Source organism: Brassica rapa, chromosome A08, assembly GCF_000309985.2.
Source record: "Brassica rapa cultivar Chiifu-401-42 chromosome A08, CAAS_Brap_v3.01, whole genome shotgun sequence".
Classification (NCBI taxonomy): Eukaryota; Viridiplantae; Streptophyta; class Magnoliopsida; order Brassicales; family Brassicaceae; genus Brassica; species Brassica rapa.
Genome location: NC_024802.2, coordinates 2,577,047 through 2,598,213, shown reverse-complemented (window position 1 = coordinate 2,598,213; position 21,167 = coordinate 2,577,047). Strand labels below are relative to the sequence as shown.

Genomic DNA, 21,167 nt, shown 5'->3' with positions numbered 1-21,167 from the left:
AATTGGTTTAATCATAAGAGTGATTTTTTTTTTAATTTCTATTTTTTGAAAAATAAGTTTCTTCTCCACATTTAAGGCTAGCTAATTGGTGTTCAAAAGAAGAAAAAAGGCTAGCTAATTGTTCGGACTTGAGTTTGGGAAGACATATTCGACAAGGCTTCTAACTAATTGAGGATATTACTAATTTGGTTTAGTTATGGTTATGAATAATGAGCAATGTAAGATCAATTATGAAGTTGAAATGGAGATGCTAAAAGAACAGAATAAAACTTTTAAAATAATAATATAAAATAACTTATTGGTTTTTCTTCTTGCAAATTTTGTAAAAAAATACAATAAATATAGTGGGAAGATGTTTTTGTCAAAAAAAAAAATGATAATGGGAAGTTAATGAAATGGGGGCTCGTCTTGACGAAATTAAAAGGCAAATGTTTTCTCGATTAGAAAGTTTGCAACGCAACCACATACCTTATGCTGTACTGGCTCCTGATGGACAATTTACAAAACCATATTTCTAGGATAACCATATATACTATATCCCATCTAGAATCTAGATTATCATTTAACCCCTTACAGTGAAAATATACAGTATAAAACTTTTAGTATATGGAATTACAGAATGTAAATGCTAAACGTAAGAAGGAATGGATGAAATAAATTGAAGGATATGTATGAAAAGTAGAATAAATTATTGATACATTTCTCACTAAGTTGGTAATGAAGTATTGTTCTTTGAATTTTGTTTATTTTTGTATGAAAACGATGGAAACATTGTTCCATTTCAGTCAATATAAATAGTAAATTTATTTTATAGAATTCGTGGAATAAAACTATTTCATACCATTCCACATTTTCTAAAGAAAGTGATAATATGACTTCAACGAGTATTTATTTATACATATAAAAAGATGCATACAATAAATCAAAAATCTAACAGAAAATGTATGCAGTTGAGATTCGATATAACAGGGTGTATACACATGTGATGTGAGTGACCCTACCAGTTATGTAAATCATTTGGTTGAAATTGCATTATTTATTTACTTTTAATTTAATTCGATGTATATTTTATTTTTAAAACTAATATTTGCTTTCAAACTTAAATTAGGATAATCTTAATCTATTAAAACTGAAGTACTACCAACTTGAATAAGGGATGAAGAAGGTGGGTTAAGCTGAAATTAAGATATGAATAAATAAAAGATTGGATGATTGAGAGTAAATACTTAATAGTTATAACTCCAACGAATCGGAGAGTTGCAGCAATCAATCGGCAACACCATGGAGAAGTGGAAGAGGCTAAACGATATCAACAGTCATTGGGTGAAGAAGGAGCGTTGGGCTTATGGCTACACCAAAATATTAATAGGCCATACTCAGCCCGTGTAAATTCTATTCTGCGTAAAGGAAAGTATACGTGGCAAATAAAAGCTTTCTCATTGGTTGAAATTAATAATCCTACGTGTACACTTTATATGTTGAACATATTTGGCTTTTAATATTGTAAGATATCACATATTTCATCGAGTTTAGCATATTTTTAACATACCAAAGGAAAACATATTTTTTTTGCAGAAGAATCGCTGTAATACATTTCACATGGCGAGTTTCTTCCTTGAACCAAAGCTGCTCCACTGAAATCTTGCCTCAAGAAGCTGGGAACACCATTTCCTCCCATCTATGTTTCAGATTGGAATAGAAGAAGAGTAAGATGAAGAAATGACTATAAAAAAACAAGTTATATTCAACATCAAACTAGATAACGGTTGAAGAAGAATGGAAGAGAAGGGAGTTTCAGACTCAACTTACGTGCTGCTCATGTTTGTATCTAACAGGTCACATAGAACTTTTTAACCGTTCGAAAGAGCATAGCACCAAAACCTAGACCGATGTTTCTTTTTTCTTTTTCTTTTTTTCTCTTTGAACATCAATTAGTGATTAAAACACTTTATGCTTAACATATTCTTCAATACCGAATTTCAACAACTCTAAATGACTAATTATGAACAACATTACACCCTTAAATAATTAATTCTGAACAATATTTATATAACAAATATCGTGGGCTTATAAGAAAATGAGCATGCTTATAAGTTATAAGAAGGTTCGTACTGATTAGATGAATATGGAAGGCTTGTGTTGTCCTATTTTGTTTTTTCAAACTATTACGTATGTTGTTTAAATTAAGCGCACTATTAATATAAGCATATTTTGAGTTTTTTTTTTTGTTTTTTGGGTATAAATGTTAAGATATTTTGAGTTATTGTTATGAAAACAGTCCATAACGCACTTACGAAGGCAGCGTTGTCTGATTTGGGTTTAAGACATGGTATTTTCCAACAGGTACGCATACCTTAATACCTATAATTAAATTTGCCATGATTTCGTAATCAGTAACTAAAAAATATCAATACACTTTTAGAAATTTACATCCTATAACGAGGGCCTCACTATTATGACTCTTTCAACCATGTTTAGAGTGAGAATTGAGTTTTTCGAGTTGTTCTTATTATACTTTGTCTGAACATTAATCATTCATCGCCATTACATAAAATATCAAAACACATACGACTCGACATTAACAACACATACATACTTTTAAATTTTAATATTTAACTAGATTTATTTTGTTATAACAAATTTTGATATAAATTAGTATTTTGTGATTTTTTACATTATTATGTTACAAAGTTGAATTATATAAAAGAATTAATTTTTAAAAAATTATATAATTCATGAATTATTTTATTTGGAATTTTGTATAAATCTTATGTAATTCTCTCTTACGCATTGGTATTTTACATGGACCACGAAAAACCAAACCAAAATCAACTCAAAAATACTGGTTCACGTCGGGTCCAGAAAAAATACGTATTTTTTTTGGAAATGTGGGTCTCTGTTCACGTCTGAAACCTATCCAAAACCGGTTGGGAGCCAAAGTACCCAAAATGTTTGTGTATATTATTTATATTTGTGTATTTTGGATATGTTTTTGGTATACATATATTTTTGAGTTTTTGGTTTGAATTTCAGGTTATAGTTTTTTATTTCGAGTAAAAATTCAAATTTTAAAAATATATTTTTGGGTAGTCAGATACAATTTTGGGTATTTTTTTGTTCCACGGCCAGATTTCAAGTACAATTTTAGGTCTTTTGAATATTTTCTGATTTTCGGGTATTCGTTTAGATTTTGGATATCTTTTGTGTTTCGAGTATTTTTTTATGTTTATCGAGTTATATTTGAGTCTTAAATATCTGAACGGATCTATACCCGTTACATACAAAAAATAATATTTATTTTATAGGTATTTGAATTATGGAGTCGAAACCATCCATATCCGAAAAACCGATCCGAACCCAAATATTTTTTTCAAAATACCTAATTAGGTAACAAAATTCATTGATTTGTTTTATAAAATTTTGGGTGGAAAATACTCTTCAGGTTTGATCAATAATGTTTAATAGGACATGAGTCATTTATATTTTAAAAGTTGATCTCGTAAAGAAATTTTGATCTAATGGAGGAGGATGATATATATGACAATGACCCTACGTATTGAAATTTTGGTGCCATTTATATGTATATATGTTAAATTGAAGGAAGTTGATTTAAGTAAAATAACCATTTGAAAATTTCATATATGTAGTCATGATCTTATTAAAATGGGTGAGATTTATTTAAATCTTAGAAGATATTATTTTGTTGCTATATAATAGAAGATAGTTAATAATATTTAGTTGTATACAAGAGGTTAGACTAAAAAATAAATAGGTGCAACAACTTTGTGTAAGTAAATTTTTTAAGACTCCTTCCCTTTTAATAGTATTGATCAGTAACATAACAAACAATAGCAAATAGCAAAGACTTTAAGTTTTCAGGTTATAATTACATAATGGTTGTTATACCTTGCCTCTTCGCCTCTCTTCCCTTGACTCTTAAGAAATTCTCAGCATCACTTGAGAACATACTCATCTGCACGCACCCTAACAAGGTGAAGCAGAGCTTGTTATTAGATGTACCCAAAGCCATGGTGAAGAAGCCTCCTCGGGCCAACCGGTTTGAAAGCATCAGACTCAAGTAAAACAAACACTATACAAAACTAAAATAGATCATCTACAATCACTGGAAAGAATTGTAACACACATCACAATCAAATAAATATGACAACACTATAAAATAAATACACTAAATATCGTACCAACTTTACTTAAATAAATAACTCATGAAAGCCAAATCAATAGGAAAAATAATTAACAAAAGTATAAAATATTATTTATTCTTACTTTAGATTTTCTTCAGTGTCAAATTGAAATGGAAATCAAATTGAAAAAAATATAAACCATTACAATTCCATAATTTTTGAATTTTTATTTTTTAATTTAATAATTTTGTGTTCTAGAACAAAAAATCAATGTTAGTGGTCTTTTTTTTTTGTAAATTATGTTAGTGGTCTTTTCAACTAAAACCAACAAATTTAATAAAATTTACAACTTGATCTTAGAATAAAAACATATTAGATTTATTATTTTCAGTATAAAGTAAATTTGCAAATATTATATAAAATTAAAATATATTTTAACAGAAAATAGTTTTAGTGTAAACTCACTCGTCCGTAGAGCAAACCAACCCCTAATAATGTATAATTAAGGCTGCAACTAGATTGTAAATATTTGGAATGTAATGATGTGGAATGGCCGATTCCATTAATTTCATAAAAAAATTTACCATTTGACATGAATGGAATGAAATACTCATTCCATCAATTCCAAAAGTAAATAGAGAAAATACAAAGAGAATCATTCCATAACAAATTTGATCATGAATGAGTGGAATGAATTTCATTCCATTTTTTGTTGTATTTCATTTCTACCATTCTATTTATTTTAAATTCCTTAAATTCTATATTTGTTTACCAGTTACACCCTAAATACTTTTCTTGGGAAGGTTTTTTTTTTCTTTTAAAATTTTCATGGTAATACAGAACATACGCCAGTGGTGCACACTGTCATTTTCTTTTCAGTTTTGAGTTATAAAAAAAACTCTTTATATTGTTTCACAATTTTTTTTTGATAACCGAATATCCTGGTTTCACTGAAGTGGTCCAGACTAGAGACCGAAGCGACTAAAGACTTAGTTTGCGCTGGTTACCATGTGGGTCACCATAAACGGTCTTTAGTTTCGGACACTGGGGTTCCACATGTGAATTCTTCAGTGGCCGGAATTCGGATATGGGTGGTGGAACTTACAGGCGTGAGCCTTTTACCACAAGAGCTAGAAGACCCGGTTGTTGTTCCACGAATAACACATTGTCATTGTGATTATCGTTCCAAACAGCCAGTTCATTCATATTTGTACCAAATTTTAGAATAATCAAAGTTTCAATGATATCTCCAACAATATCAAACAATAACCATAAATGTTTGAAGCTAGTGAGAACCGTTACAAACATCTGCTTCTAACTATGTTAACTATTTTTTTTTCAAAACTGTTCAGTTTTACCAAAAATATTATACTTTCAAATCATTTGAAAAATTAGGCATGCTATTTTTAACCAAACAGAACTCGCCAAACCGAACCAAAATTTCAGTTAACTCAGTTAGTTTGGTAATGAATTCGGTTCAGTTTGACAGGTATGTAAAAAAAAAAAAAAACAATTTTGGTTCGGTTTGGTAATCGGTTACTAGAATAAGATTCTTAACCAAATTTTGAACCGGATTAACCAAAATTTCAAATCAAATTAAATGAAATTACTTGGATTTTTAATCGAAATATAATTATAACCAAAAGTTTTGGTTAATTTCGGTAAAAAATTAATAACTGAATTATCCAAATACCGAATCGAATCGAATTTTCTCGATTCAATTCGAAGATATTTTGGTGGTACCGAACTATCTGAGCCCTTTTTTAACAACTAACTATCTGAACCCTTATGCATAGAAAAATCACACAGAAAAACAATCATGTTTAAAAAAAAAATTTAACAAAATCACATAATAAAAACATACGCAAAATAATCAACCAAAACCGTGTGAAAGTCTGTGAATAGTAGTAGCTTCCCCGTTAGTATTTGAATATTGATATTTTGTAGTCTCGTCTCTCTGCTTTGGCGAGACTTTTGCTTTATATGTTTTGTACTTCTATTCTACTAACCGTATCCCGTTTGTTATGATTTTTTTACTCTTTTTTGGTTTGGTTTCTGAGGATTTTATGTATTTTGACGGTTTTGGTAACTCATAGGTTGATAGTTTGTGTTTTTCCAAACAGTTTTTTTTTAACGTCCGATTAATTATGTTATTTCAACAATGAAAAATATTAACTAGACGATTCTACAGCCGATAATTCTACCATCATATGAGAATGCACGTCTGACTGCATCGCTTCGAGCCGTCCTATGAAATCCATGTTCGATGATATGTCATTGCACCATGCTGAAGACCTCTTGTAACCATTTTTCTCCATGATCTGGATAATTTGCATTTTCTGGAGTTTGAACCCCATACCTTCTGGTGTAACAGTATTAATGAACCTTTAGTCAAACCATTAGACTAAGAGGGCTTCCACATTCCAAACAATTTTAGTTTTGTTTTCCTTAAAACCCTATTTTTATCAATCATGATTTTGAGAAAATGGATTCGCTAAAATATAAGGAAACCAGATTTTGTAATTAACTTACCTATTTTCAAGCAAAAACCAAAAACCATGTTTTCTTGGTTTTTTTAACAGAACTTGGGTTATGTATTTTTCTTATTAAAATATTTGTATATTTATGTATTAATATAATAAAGAAAATTAGAGTGATAAATAGTAAGTTCCAAATCACTAAAGTGGAATAAATATTTTACATTTAAAATCTAATATGAAAACATAAAAATTCTTATACCAAGGAACAAAATTCATATAATTATTTTATTTTGAAATTAAAATAAATAATTATAAGAATTTTGGTGCATAGTATAATTTTTTTTAAATTTTCATATTAGATTTTAGATTTATAATATCTTATTTAACTTTAATGATAATATATAGATAGTTATTTTTTAGTAATGTCACATTTATTAAAATAATTTACTGATAAATCATATTGAAAAACATAATTAGATAAATAAAAAATCTAATTTACAAGAACCAAAGATTTACAGAATAATCAAATAACTAATATCTCAAAATCAAAATCAAAATATTGCCATAAACTAATATCCAAAAAAATATTGCTAATGTATTATATATTTACTACATTGTAATTCCAAATTTTACTTAAGAACCTACCTATTAGTTGTATGTTTTGATTACATAAATTTTATACATTTTTACCATACTTTTAAAAAGTATATTATTGTAATTATGTTAACATATTCATTGTCTATAGTTAAATATACTTTAAAAGTACAGGTATTGATATTTATTTTGTAAAACTGGAATTTAATAATTTTTATTCATTCTTAACAGATAAAATATAATTTTATTTTATTTAATTTGTTTTGAAAGTTTAATTAGTTATCAATTTTGTTTAACATTGTAAATTAAAATATCTTTTGGTCATTTTCTTATTTGAGACTATTTTCTGAAAATAAACTAAAAAATATTGTCCTCAGAAATTTTTAATAAAAACTAAAAACTAAAATCTAAATAAACAATCATTACCCCATTCATGTATTCTATATGGTACTAAAGAAAGATAGTTTTTTCAAATAAAAAAAAAGAGATATTATTAAGAGTTTATTGACTGAATAGCCATATTTCAGTATGGAATTTGGTGGGTAACACTGACTTTGACATAATTAAATGTCAGATTTTTGGTCATATTCTCTTCGGTTTTGCCCCTTCACGTAACAAATTGTCAGTTACAATTTCTAAAGTAAACAACGTTGTTGTCTTTTGTGGTACATAATTAACGTATATGATGTAAGAGAATGATGTGACATGAATAGAAAACAATTGTACGCGTTACACAACTTCTGTTAACGTAACAGACAAAGAAATTACCTGAATTACTATGTTATATAGTAAAATAGTATATATATCACGAAATAAACTGAACCCTATCAAATAAGAATTAAATCATACATGGAAATGCAGACTTTAATCTTGTAGCTGCTTTCCTGTGTTTGCATGTACCTTAATCTGCATGATAATATAGTTGAGTGTGTTAAGGTCTACATTTTACCATATCAGATTCCGACATACAATGAATGGAAATTCAGAGAATTTAAGAGTAGTAAAACATCTTACATAATAGGCAATGTGATTTTGTTTTACCGCCGTAATGGTGCCGTCTTACTCACGCCTTTTGTCACCTATCAAGCCTTCGATAATGATCGATTTCTCCACAAACTCAACAAGAATGTAATCGGTGGCGTCCTAATCGCTCAAATATGAAGATGAATCTATTGACCTTTCCATATTTTATCATACCACGTCTTTCTTTTAGAATTACTAATTATTAATTTAGATTATAATTTTTTTGCAGGTTTTACCGGTTGAATGAAATGGTAGGATGTCAATATTATAGAAAAGACACAATGTGTATCGTTATATTAGGGAAATTGGCTACTTCATGAATTATGCTTTTTTTTTCTTGGTTATACATACATATTTTCCTATTATTTAAAAGGAAATTGCATCTTATAACCAAACAAAAAACTCAAATTAGCTAAGTAACCAAAATCTTCTTCTCTCTCTTCCTTTCCCTTCCTATCTCTCTCATCCCTCTCTCTCAAAATCTAATTTTGGTTTTTTTCTTGGTTATTTCACAAATTCTCCCTTATTTAAAAGTTTGATTTAAAAAAAAAGAAGATATTATTAAAAGGTTGAAATATTTTTCAAGATGAGCTAGCGAATGAATGGATCCGGAAATGAAAACACCGTGAAACGAGGGGACGAGTGTCTGTGAATAAACTTGTTGTGCATTGACTTTGAAGCAAAACCTGAAATATCGACGAAACATGTATTAATTCACTTTTCTCAACCAACCTTTTTCTATCCAAATCAAAACAACATTTAAACCATTTCCTTCCCTGAAACTACTTTCTTTTTCTTCTCCTAACAGTAACAGAGACTCTCGTTTTCATGGGTGTTTTCTCGAATCTCCGAGGACCCAGAATCGGAGCTACCCACGATGAACTGCCCGTAGCTAATACCTCTTCATCCTCTTCCTCTTCTCCCACTTTATCTATAAAGCGAAAGCTGTCGAGTTTATTACCAATCTGCGTGGCTCTAGTAGTCATCGCCGAGATCTGCTTTCTGGGTCGTCTCGACAAAGTCTCCTTAGTCAACACGTTGACCGATTTCTTCGCCCAGTCTCCCCCGAGTAGACCCGACCAGAACATCGAGTTGATGTCGGAGAGCTGCGAGGAGTGGTTGACGAGACAAGACTCGGTGACTTTCTCTAGAGATTTCAATAAAGATCCAATCTTTGTCTACGGTGGTCAAAAGGTAAAGCCTTTGTTTGTTTAGAGATTTGTGTCAACAAAGACCGAACACATGTTTCAAGTAGTTTGCCTCTCCAAAATGTCAGGACTTTCAATCATGTTCCATAGATTGTACATTTGGAGATAGCTCAGGTAGAGCACCAGACGCTTCCTTTGGATTAGGTAATCAACCTGGAAGTCTTAGTATACTCCGTTCCATGGAATCAGCTCAGTACTATCCGGAGAACGATATCTCACAGGCACGACGGTGGGTAAGCACTTTCTTCAGCACATTTTATTTTACATGTTATTAATGGACTGACTTTTTTTTATATATATGTTCTTGTTTGGTTCATCAGGAGTGGTTATGATATTGTGATGACCACTAGTCTTTCATCAGATGTTCCTGTTGGGTATTTTTCATGGGCTGAGTATGATATCATGGCTCCGGTTCAGCCCAAGACCGAGAAGGCTGTAGCTGCTGCTTTTATTTCCAACTGTGGTGCTCCGAATTTTCGACTGAAAGCACTTGAAGCCCTGATGAAGAGTAGCATCAAGATTGATTCTTATGGTGGTTGTCATAGGAACCGTGATGGAGAAGGTATGTATGTAAGGCTAATTGTTCAACTTGAAAGATTTTGATGTGATTTGTTTTCTTTTTTTACAATTGTTGATGTAGTTGACAAGGTTGAAGCTCTTAAGCGTTACAAGTTTAGTTTGGCTTTTGAGAACACTAACGAGGAGGATTATGTCACTGAGAAGTTCTTCCAGTCTCTAGTTGCTGGTATGTTTTTGCTCCCATAAGTATTTAACTAGAGCGTTTAAGCCTGCGGTTTTGAATCGAACCCAACCAAAATTTTCGGTTAGTTTGGTTCAGTTCGACAGGTTTGTAAGAAAAAACTTTGGTTTTTGGTTCGGTAATTGGTTAACTCGATTTTTCAAAAAAACAAATTTGTTAACAATAATTAACTAATATTTTGAACCGAAATTACCTGAATTTAACCGAATCTAACCAAATTTTTAACTGAAATATAATCGAAACCAAAAACTTCGGTTAGTTTCAGTAATTTGTTTTGAAACCGCTCTACCCAAATACCAAATCAAACTTTTTCCGGTTCAGTTCGGTGAGATTTTGGTCGAACTAGCCAAAGCGAACTATCCGAACCCGCATGCCTATGAACATTATATAAACTAAGCAATTTGTTAAACATTTCCTCTCAGGATCTGTACCCGTGGTTGTTGGTGCTCCGAATATAGATGAATTTGCGCCAGCTTCAGATTCATTCCTTCACATTAAGAGTATGGAAGATGTGGAGCCAGTTGCTAAGAAGATGAAGTATCTGGCTGCTAACCCTGCTGCTTATAATCAGACACTAAGGTCTGTTTCCCCCCTTCAATGAGTGTGAATGTGTGTAATAACTTCTTGAAAAACTTCATGCGTCTGTTTTGATTTTAGATGGAAGTATGAGGGTCCTTCAGATTCTTTCAAGGCACTTGTTGACATGGCTGCTGTACATTCTTCCTGTCGTCTCTGCATATTCCTAGCCACAAGGATCCAAGAACAAGAAGAGAAAAGTCCTAGTTTCAAGAAACGACCTTGCAAGTGCAACAGGGGAGGATCAGACACAGTTTATCATGTTTTTGTAAGAGAAAGAGGCCGCTTTGAGATGGAGTCAATCTTTCTGAGGTAAACAAAGTTTACTCTTAACTGCTCACTTGATCAAACACATGATATATGAAACCGTCCTTGTCCAATCCCCAGGGGTAAACATCTGACTCTGGAAGCTCTGGAATCTGCGGTTGTCGCCAAGTTCAAGTCTTTAAAACATGAGCCGGTGTGGAAGAAGGAAAGGCCTCCAAGCTTAAAAGGAGACAACGAGCTTAGAGTACACAGGATTTACCCGCTTGGCCTCACGCAGAGACAAGCTTTGTACAAGTTCAAATTCGAGGGAAACTCCAGTCTAAGTACTCACATTCAACACAACCCTTGTGCTAAATTCGAGGTTGTCTTTGTGTAGTTTCATTACAAACACATAACTGACTGAAACTGCTCCGCAGTCTTGAAAGTTCAATAGAGATTACAAAGCAGGCAGTAATGAAGAAAAATTCAGCAGGTAATCAAAGCAAAATTTAAATTGCGTGTTTAAGAAGAAACCAAACAAAATTTATGAGACGTCGTAGAATGTGAGATGTTTCTCTCTTGTATATTTAAGTTTAGCTCATAATAACAATACGTCGAGCTTAGTAACATGGGCAGCTTGTGATCCGAGTGGAGATATTAAGTTGGTGGGACTTTGGACCAATTTGTGTGGACCTCGTAGTTGCGAGGTTATATGCTAGGCTTGCCCAATTCTAAATTGGCTTTGCCAGTGTCTTCTTCGCTACGAGAGGACCGAGGTTTCAATTTGGACTGTCATCTTTTAAAATTGATTTTGTTATCTCACCTACATAGTTCCGAGTTCCGTAATGGTCGATGTTTTTTTTCTCTCACGAAACTGAGAAGAACATGTTGTGACAGATTTGAAAAGAAATATATCAACAGATATGATAAACAATAAAAAATACATAAATTTAATATGGTTCATCTTTAAGGCTACGTTCACTGACGGGTAAGAAAATACTTTATTGACAGAGGTAAATTTTTTACAGTACAATTCATACTAGAGTTAAAACCATATAGACAAACATAACATTCTTTTTTTCTTTTTTTTGAAGCACATACGTTCTTTTTTTTTGGATGTATGTGCTTCATAATTCTTTTCCCCGGTCAACCGATTAATATAATGTATGTGCTTCACAACTTTCCAATAAAAAAAGAAAAAAGAATGTATGTGCTTCACAACTTTCATAATTCATACTAGAATGTATGTGCTTCATAACTTTCCAATATTCTCGGTTGACATGGATACGTCGATTCGTGACTTTTGGATCGGGCGATTGACGTCAACTTGCAGATTCAAGACATATTTCAACAAATCTTCATTTTTTACTTGAATCCTCCAAAATTAGATGCACATGAATGCACTTTTTCGTTCTCAAAATATAAATGTAGCAATTTTCTCTTTGCCATTCTGTCAGACCAGATGTCAAATGTCCCGTCAGACCAGATGCTCTTCAGAGTCAGATGCTCTCACTTGGACTAAGTGCTCTTTTGAGCCAGATGTCCCTCAGGGCCAGACTTAACACTTTGAGACATTCAACAACTCAAGAAAATTCTTGAACTTGCTGTGTGAAACCGGCTTAGTAAACATATATGTAAGATATATTATCGGCTGTTTCTACTTTTTTCACTTAAATCCTCTTCTCATCTCTCAGAAAATGGTATCTTACATCGTGTTTGGTTCTCTCGTGATGAACGTAATTTTTGGCTAAACAAATAACACTCAACCTATCACAGAACACAGTAGCATGATCATGATGAAGACCAAGATCACTGAACAGTCCTCTCACCCATATTCTTTCATTAGCAGCTTCTGTCAGTGCTATATACTCTGACTCAATAGTAGACAAAGTCACAAACGATTGAAAAGTCACTTTTCAGCTCACAATAGAACCACCTCAAGTGAATACAAAACCAGTCATAGATTTCATGCTGTCCCCATCTCCTACATAATCAGAATTAGACTAGCATGTAACCAAGTCCGAATTCTTGGCCCCATTGACGAGACCAACATCAGATTTACCCTTAAGATATTGGGAATCTTCTTCACAACTATCCATTGCTCCTTTCCTGGCTGAACCATAAACTTGCTCACCACACTTACTGCATGTGCAAGATCTAGTCTTCTACGGACTATACCATACATCAGACTTCCTACAATTCTAGCATAAGAAATTCGTGACATATATTCTTTTTCCTCTTCAGATATATCACCATACATGGTAGGATGAAATTTTTTGGCATATGGAGTATCGATAGGTTTAACATTAAGCATCTCAAATCTTGTCAGAACCTTCTCATTGTAGGTCTTCTGTGATAAACTTGTTTTCCTTCATATCCTTGAAGATCTCAATCCCTAAAATCTTCTTTATTGCATCCAAATTCTTCATCTCAAGCTTAGAACTCAGTAGCTTTTTCAGCTTGTGAACATCACACATCTTATTTGCACCTATCATCATATCATCCACATAAGCACCAAGTAGATATGCGAAACAGCCTCCACATTACTCATGTAAATACAAAAAAAATTGTCTTTTGTTTGGTGAGGACAATAATTGATGGTTATGTCTTGACAAAAGCCTATGAGATTTCACGAAACAAAAAAAACAACAACAGTGACTAAACCAATAACGCAACAAAACACTTGTGAAGCACATACATTCTTTTTTCTTTTCTTTTTTGTACCTTAGATCACCCACAATGAGGGTTTCTCTTGTAGTCTCTCAACATTACAAAAATAAAAAAAAATAGAAAGAAGGATAAAGAACATAGAAAATCAAATGATAATTTTTTTTATTGGAGAAGAAACTCTCTGTCAATAGTGAGAGACCCCAAAACATGTGTCAACATATAAATAGCCATATTTCTTTTATATTTAAATTTTAATTGCATAATAAAATTATATTAATATTAAATATATGAAATATCCATTTGAGAGATTATGCCATGATCTTAGGCTCTAAAGAATTGTATTATTATTTTATTTTATTTCTTTTGCTTAAAGATTTCTCTAGAAAATTATTTTATCCAGATCTTTCTTGCCAAAGAGTTTGCACCTCATCAATGGTTTATTACTCACTATATTCCTCATCAAGCTGCCTACAATCCATCCTGCAAATACCAAACACGGTTCTCCTTATCTCCTCCCACATAATCGACAACATTGATATAAAACCACATATGACCTTGATATTCTTACCTTACATACAAACATGCAGTTGTTGAATGACATAGTTTCCAGTTTCCACCTCTCATGGTTTCAATTCTTTTGCTAGCTGCTTCGTCTCTTGGTAGCTCCACATCTCCGCCCAAACATTCCAAAACATTCTTAATCTCATGCCTCAACTTTTGAGTTCACTTCTATTAAAAAAAAACATAAATAATGTACATATACAAAGTTAAATAGTTAATGACAGACAAATTAGATTCACCTGAAACTAATGTGGTTCAAGGGGCTGAGAGATTATATCATTTAGAAGAACAAATCAAAACTTAATAATCTATACAAAACAAAAGCAAAAATCTAGGACTTGGTTCTTTTGGCATCTCTGGTTTGAGTAGAAGAACAAATACAAACTTCAAAGAGAAAAGCAAATCAGAGAGCTGGGATGATGAGTAAAGCATACACGATCAGTGCATGGTATAAAATCTTGAGCTGTCTATGTTCCGCCACTTGAGCTTTTAGTTCCGCCATTTCAGCAGGAGTTGTAGCATTTTGGGTCTCCAAAGCTTCAATCCGCCCATCCTTGTTCCTTAACGGCTACATAATCACGGGATCAGTAAGCAACACTTGCGAAGAAGAAGTAAAGGCGGCTTGACGACCCAGCCTGACTAAACAACTTTTTTGACTTTGGAACAGCCCAAAACAATTATAAAAATATTAATTTCATTTTTTAAAAAAATTGTCTAAATGAAAATTTAAATTTGTTTATAAATGTAATAATCTTTTTAAAAATAAAATAAATTTATATAGTAAATTGTTTATATTAAATAATTTTAAAATAAATTTTAATAAATTTAAAATCGTTTATATATATATATATTGTAAAATTATTTCTATAAAATAATTTTAAAATATATTTTAAGAAATAAAAATTTAAAATCCTTTATATGTATAAAATAAGACAGTTTTAAAATAAACTTAATAATTTCAAATTAAAATGGTTTATATATATAATAAAAATTGGTATATAGTATATATATAAAATTAAAATTGTTTATATATATATAACTTGAAATTTTTTTATAAATTATTAAAAAACTGAAATTTTTTTTTGAAAACTTGAAAAACTTTTTGTAGATTGTAAAAATAGTTTTAAATTTAATAAAACAACAAAATAAATTAACAAACCACAATAATCACAATTCACAACCTAAAACTATCCAAACCAAGAAAATCACAACATAACACAAAATCTAACATATAAATCCTAAAACTATTCATCCTAACACAAATCTAAGATCCAAACCTAAAATTATCAAAATTAACATCCAAAAATAACATAAATCAAATAAGGAAAAGTGAGAGATGACTCACATGATTTTTGGAGGAATTTGGGGGGGGGGGGGGGGTGGGGGGGGGGGGGGGGGGTGGGGGGGTTGGGGGTTGTTCATCAATTTAGAGAAGGAGAATCGGGGGAGAGTTTAGAGAGAGAGAGAGAGGCTAAATAAGGGAGAAGAAGAAAAATACGGTTTTATCTTGAAATTCAAGTTTATTTATCCTGAAAGATTTTGTGAACTGATAAACTATAAGGGTAAACTAGGTGTTATTTATCGTGATAATGTCACTGATGATACCCTTGAGTTGCGTGTGTGTGTTCTAGAGGATGTGGAGAAACAGGAATGGTCAAAGTGTGCCTACATTTTGAGGGGCGATAACTTCTTCAAACAGGAATGGTCAAACCGTCAAAGTATGCCTACACTTTGAGAGGTGATAAATTCTACCCGAAGTACGTTTCGGTTATAGGAGTGACTTCGACGGGTGAAATCATTTTTTCGATGGTTAATTATACATCCAAAAAAACGTTTTATGTTTTCTACTTTAATCCTGAAAGGAAAACTCTTAAACGTTGTGAAATCCAAGGTTTCAGAGAATACCTTGAAACGTCCACGCCCAACTGTCCTAGGAGAGTAGACCTCTTTGCTGACCATGTAGAGGATCTTAATGTTAACGATCCAAAATTACTCAAGTCAAGCATATATGCTCCATACGTGTATACAGAAGACTCAGAAGAAGAAGAAACATAAAATGATGAACGTGGTTTTAGTTGTTTTTTTGGTAAAAAAAAAGAAGAAGAAGAAAGCAGATGATGAAAGGAAAGAAGAAGATGAAGGAGAAAGATGAAGGTAGGAGAAGGAAACCAAGAAACCAAGAAACAAGAGGAGTAGAAGATAGAACCGATCTTTGAAGATAGCAACTTTAGTTATTTACCCTCTTTTATCTATGCGTTTATCCACTTTTAGTAATGTACCCTCTTTATAACTACTTTAATAAATCACGTTTTCTTTTAAATATTGATCTTTCTTTCAGTTTCTAAAATGCTAATGAATATACAAAACAGTGATGCTAATGCTGCAAAAACATGCGGAGTCATACTTTCCTTCTCTGAAATACTTCAACAGGAGAGTAGCCTAAAAGATCCTTTGCTTTTGAGGAATCAAAAGTTCTGCTGCAAGAGAGCAACCCAACTCTAAAAGGTGTTAGCTGTGGTACTTTCATCCCATATCGTTGATATCTTGCATATTTACATTGTTTTATCCATTCATCCATGAGCATTTTCATCATATAGATTAGGATTTAGCCATGTCTAGGTTGCATTTTGCATTCATTGTCCTTATTAGGTGTTGGAGTGTGCCATGGAGTGATTTGAGATGTTTGGGAGCATTGTGATCCAAAAGGAGGTGAAAGATGAGAATGGATGGAGCCTTTAGAGAAATCTCCTGTTGCTAAGATTTTGTGGAGACACAGAAAATTGAGTTAGCTTTCTAATGGAAGTGGTTTCAAGTCATTTGGAGATGTAATGAAGGAGTTATGATCAATTTACTAGAGGCATATCCATCCTGGTCGAGCATCGCAGAGTGACCTCTCAGAGCGACCTACCGAGGTCGCTCCCAGCCAGAGCGACCAGCCAGAGCGACTAGCTCAAGTCACTCCCAGCCAGAGCGACCAGCCAGAGCGACCAGCTCAAGTCACTCGCGTTTTGACGCGCTGAGACACGAAAAAACGCGTCGGGAGTGACCTCCTGGAGCGACTATGCTAGGTCACTCCGGGTGTTTTGCTTGGACGATTTTTTATGTTATTTCAGGGACCTTTTGGTCATTTGTTTTGATGTTTTACACTTTCTAAACCTAAGTTAAGTACTTTTGTAAGCCATTGGAGGCAAAATAATCTCTTTTCTAGAGGAGAACTAGTAAAAAACCTCTTTTGATTCAGATTTCATTGCTTTCATCTTGTGTTCTTGTTGAATTCTTATCTATTTCTCTACATGGTTAATTTAGAATCCAATATGGGTTTAAGAGGAATCATGGAGATTAGTGAGTAATCACCTTTTGAATTCATGGGTTAGGGAGATTAAGGGTGATTAGGTTAGAGCTAGGATGTTTTAGTGTAGATCATTCATATTTCCTTGCTAGTAGAGTAATCATAATGCATCTTCTGAGTTGGCCACTCAGTTGTTGATCCTTAGGCATTTCTCACCCGAAAGGTGTTCGATGAAATGCCCGAGACAACTCTCCTAGGCTTTTAGTATACTTTGCCAAAGACATTTGTTGTTAAAGGTGCTAAGATAGCTAATAGACTTGTTAGTAATGATTGCTTTCATATTATTCAACCAAAGACATTTGATGTTTGAGATGTGTTAGCAAATGAGCATTCATCTAGACATAGAGCTTGCTTAGAATTGTGTCTAGGCTTAAGGTTGATAGTTTGATTGATCATTTGCCATCCTTAGTTCGATACTTGATCACCCAAGGTCTAATTCCTATGCCCATGAATTCTCTTTTCCCTTAGTCAAGAAAGTATCATTCTGTTATCGCTTTTTAGTTTTATTCATAGTTTAAAACTCATCTAAATCATTGGTTGCACTTAGATTAAGTGAATACTTGCATTCTCAGTGGTTTGATATCCCTCAGAACTGGTTCGACAATCTTTTATACTACAACATTTGTCTTAGGAGCCTTGAAAACTCCTAACATCAAATTGGCGCCGTTGCCAAATTCTGAGTAGATTTCAACATTGAGATTTAGTCACTTGCTTGAGACTAAGTCATTTTTATTTTCTTTTGTTACTGATTCTTCTTCACCTCCCTTTAATCTACAGGTATATGCACTTGAGGAGCAGGGGTCCATCAAACCTAGTTCCAAGAGTGCAGATATCAGAGCTTTAGAGAGAGAGTGTGCTAGAAAGAGAAGAGAAGAAGAGCAACAGGCTCAATTGCAGAGATTGCACACTGATATGGGAGACATACATCAGCATGATGCAGGCGTAAATGGCGCTAATAACAATGCTCCAGCTAACCAACAGCGAGCAGCTCGACCCATTGGCACTTACGACCGTCCCAACATTCATGGTCATAGATTGGGAATCCGAGCACCCGCTGTGGCAGCCAACAACTTTGAGATCAAGTCAGGACTCCTCAATGTGATCGAGAACAACAAGTATCATGGCTTGGCACTAGAAGACCCATTTGATCACTTGGACAGGTTGGACAGCTACTGTGGGTTGTCAAAAACCAATGGTGTGTCCGAAGATGCCTTAAAGCTCAAGCTATTCCCTTTCTCTTTGGGAGATAAGGCACGTCAGTGGGAGAAGTCTCTACCCAGCGACTCCATCACCACTTGGGATGACTGCAAGAAAGCATTTTTGGAGAAGTTCTTCTCTATTTCAAGAACTGCTAAGCTGAGAAGCGAGATTTCCAGCTTTCAACAGAAGAACTTGGAAAGTTTCAGTGAAGCCTGGGAGAGATTCAAGGGCTACCAAGCTCAATGCCCACACCATGGCTTCTCTAAGGAGAGCTTGCTGAGCACATTCTACCGTGGTGCTCTTCCTAAGTACAGAGCCAGACTGGATACAGCTAGCAATGGGTTCTTCTTGGGGAGAACTGAGGAAGATGCAGAAGAGCTGGTTGACAACATGGTAAAGAGTGATGCAGTCTACAGGGGAGACCACGACAGAGGTAGTAGAACAGATGATAAGCAGACGAGGAAAGAGATCAAAGCTTTGGAAGACAAGATCGACCTACTCATTGCTGAAAAAGCAACCCAAGAGCAGCTGAAGTTTGTTGGTAACTCCAAGCAGGAAGATCCACTTGCTGTCAATGAGGTTGAGGGTTTGGAAGGTCAAGAGGAGTTGTGTTTCATTAACAACAATGGTAGCTGGTACAAAAAGGAGCCCAACTTTCAGTACAACAACTACCAACAGAAATCCTATCCAAACAACCAACAGAGTGGTTATCCGCCAAAAAACAACCAGCAAGGCAGCTATCAGCCTCAGCAAAACCCCTCGTCTGGTTCCTCTGCTCCTCAAGAGAGCAGCACTGATACCTTACTGAAACAAATCTTGGAGTCTCAGACTAGAAGTGAGAAGCATGTTGGTTATGAGTTGAAGAACCTTCATACCAAGATTGATGGGAGCTACAATGAGCTCAACAACAAATTCTCACACTTTGCTTCTACAGTCAGGAATTTAGAGAATCAGTTTGCTTCCATGAACACTCACTAGAATCGCCAGCAAGGATCTCTACCTGGAAAGTCTGACCAAAATCCCAAGGAGGCCAAAGCTATCACCCTTAGGAGTGGTAAGCAGTTACCTCCTAAAACCCTCACCAAGGATGCTGAGAAACTAGGTGAGGGGGTTGCCATCAACATAGATGATGAAGTGGTGATTGTTGATGAGAAGATCAATGACGAGATCTTGGAAAAGATAGTGGAAGCCAAAGGTAAAGGAAAGGTTGGGGAAGAGAAGAAGACAGTAAAGGATGGTGAAGTTGTTACTCCAGCAAGTGAAAGTTCTTTTGTTCCTCCTCCTTATGAACCCAAACTTCCATTCCCTGGTAGATTCAAGAAGCAGCTGCTAGAGAAGTACAAGGCTCTGTTTGAGAAGCAAATGAGTGAAGCTCAGGTTGCAATGCCCATCATCGATGCTTTCATGTTGATTCCTCAATACAGCAAGTTCCTGAAAGATGTTGTAGCTGCAAAGAAGAAGGAGATGGAAGGCATGATGATTCTTACCCATGAGTGCAATGCCATCATCCAGAGGCTTGATGTTCCAGAGAAATTAGAGGATCCAGGAAGCTTCACACTACCTTGTGCTCTTGGACCTATGGTATTTGAGAAAAGTCTCTGCGATTTGGGAGCTAGTGTCAGCTTGATGCCTTTGTCTGTTGCAAAGAAGCTTGGATTCACTCAGTACAAGAAGTGTAGACTCTCTCTGGTGTTAGCTGATCGTTCAGTGAAGTATCCTGTGGGTATCTTAGAGGACCTCCCTGTGAAGATTGGAAGGTATGAGATACCTACAGATTTTGTGGTGCTTGAGATGGGTGAGGAGGCTCAAGACCCATTGATTCTAGGAAGACCATTCTTAGCTACAGCGGGAGCTATTGTTAATGTGAAGGAAGGCACGATTGATCTCCATTTGGGTAAAGAGAACATCCTCCACTTTGACATCAAGGAGAAAATGAGAAACCAACTGTGTTCGGGCAAGCCTTCTACATTGAAGAGATGGCCACTCCTGCTGATGAGCATCTTGAAGAGTTACCACCTGAGGATGACGAGAAGGGAGCATCTCCCTCTACTCATTCCCTATAGAAGGTAAACCACCACACTCCCTTGTATATACCATTTTATTTTTGCATATTAGTCTTCTTTTCGGTATCTCTCTCTACTTGACAACACAGAGACTGTGTAACTCAAGTTTGGGGGAGGTACCAAGTATTTGATCATGTTTGCTTTGATGTTGTTTCATTGATTCATGCATTGCATACCTATTTGCATATAAAAAAAAAAAAAAAAATCATTTAGTTTGCATCATTTGCATTTCTAGGAGAGTCTAGAGCATATAGGTTGCATTCACTTGCATTGGGAGCAATGATTTTAAATGCCT

General features: G+C 34.0%; 1 protein-coding gene, 1 long non-coding RNA gene and 1 other non-coding gene across 3 annotated transcripts; 1 reads left to right on the top strand and 2 right to left on the bottom strand.

Annotated features, from left to right (window-relative positions):
• The first annotated feature begins 58 nt into the window (after positions 1 to 58).
• On the top strand, positions 59 to 11,537 carry LOC103832922 (putative fucosyltransferase-like protein). The gene is made up of 7 exons (XM_009109033.3): positions 59 to 9,433; positions 9,516 to 9,676; positions 9,768 to 10,009; positions 10,088 to 10,192; positions 10,630 to 10,786; positions 10,865 to 11,095; positions 11,171 to 11,537. The coding sequence occupies exons 1-7, from the start codon at positions 9,068 to 9,070 to the stop codon at positions 11,424 to 11,426; spliced, it is 1,518 nt and encodes a 505-aa protein (XP_009107281.1). The 5' UTR covers positions 59 to 9,067; the 3' UTR covers positions 11,427 to 11,537.
• Positions 11,538 to 14,020: 2,483 nt separating this feature from the next.
• LOC108869366 lies at positions 14,021 to 15,582 on the bottom strand. The gene is made up of 2 exons (XR_004449894.1): positions 14,268 to 15,582; positions 14,021 to 14,179 (listed from the first exon to the last, which is right to left on the bottom strand). It is a non-coding gene; the product is annotated as an uncharacterized LOC108869366 (long non-coding RNA).
• A 3,380-nt stretch (positions 15,583 to 18,962) lies between these two features.
• On the bottom strand, positions 18,963 to 19,069 carry LOC117127630. Its single transcript, XR_004450650.1, has one exon. It is a non-coding gene; the product is annotated as a small nucleolar RNA R71 (small nucleolar RNA).
• Positions 19,070 to 21,167: the final 2,098 nt, after the last annotated feature.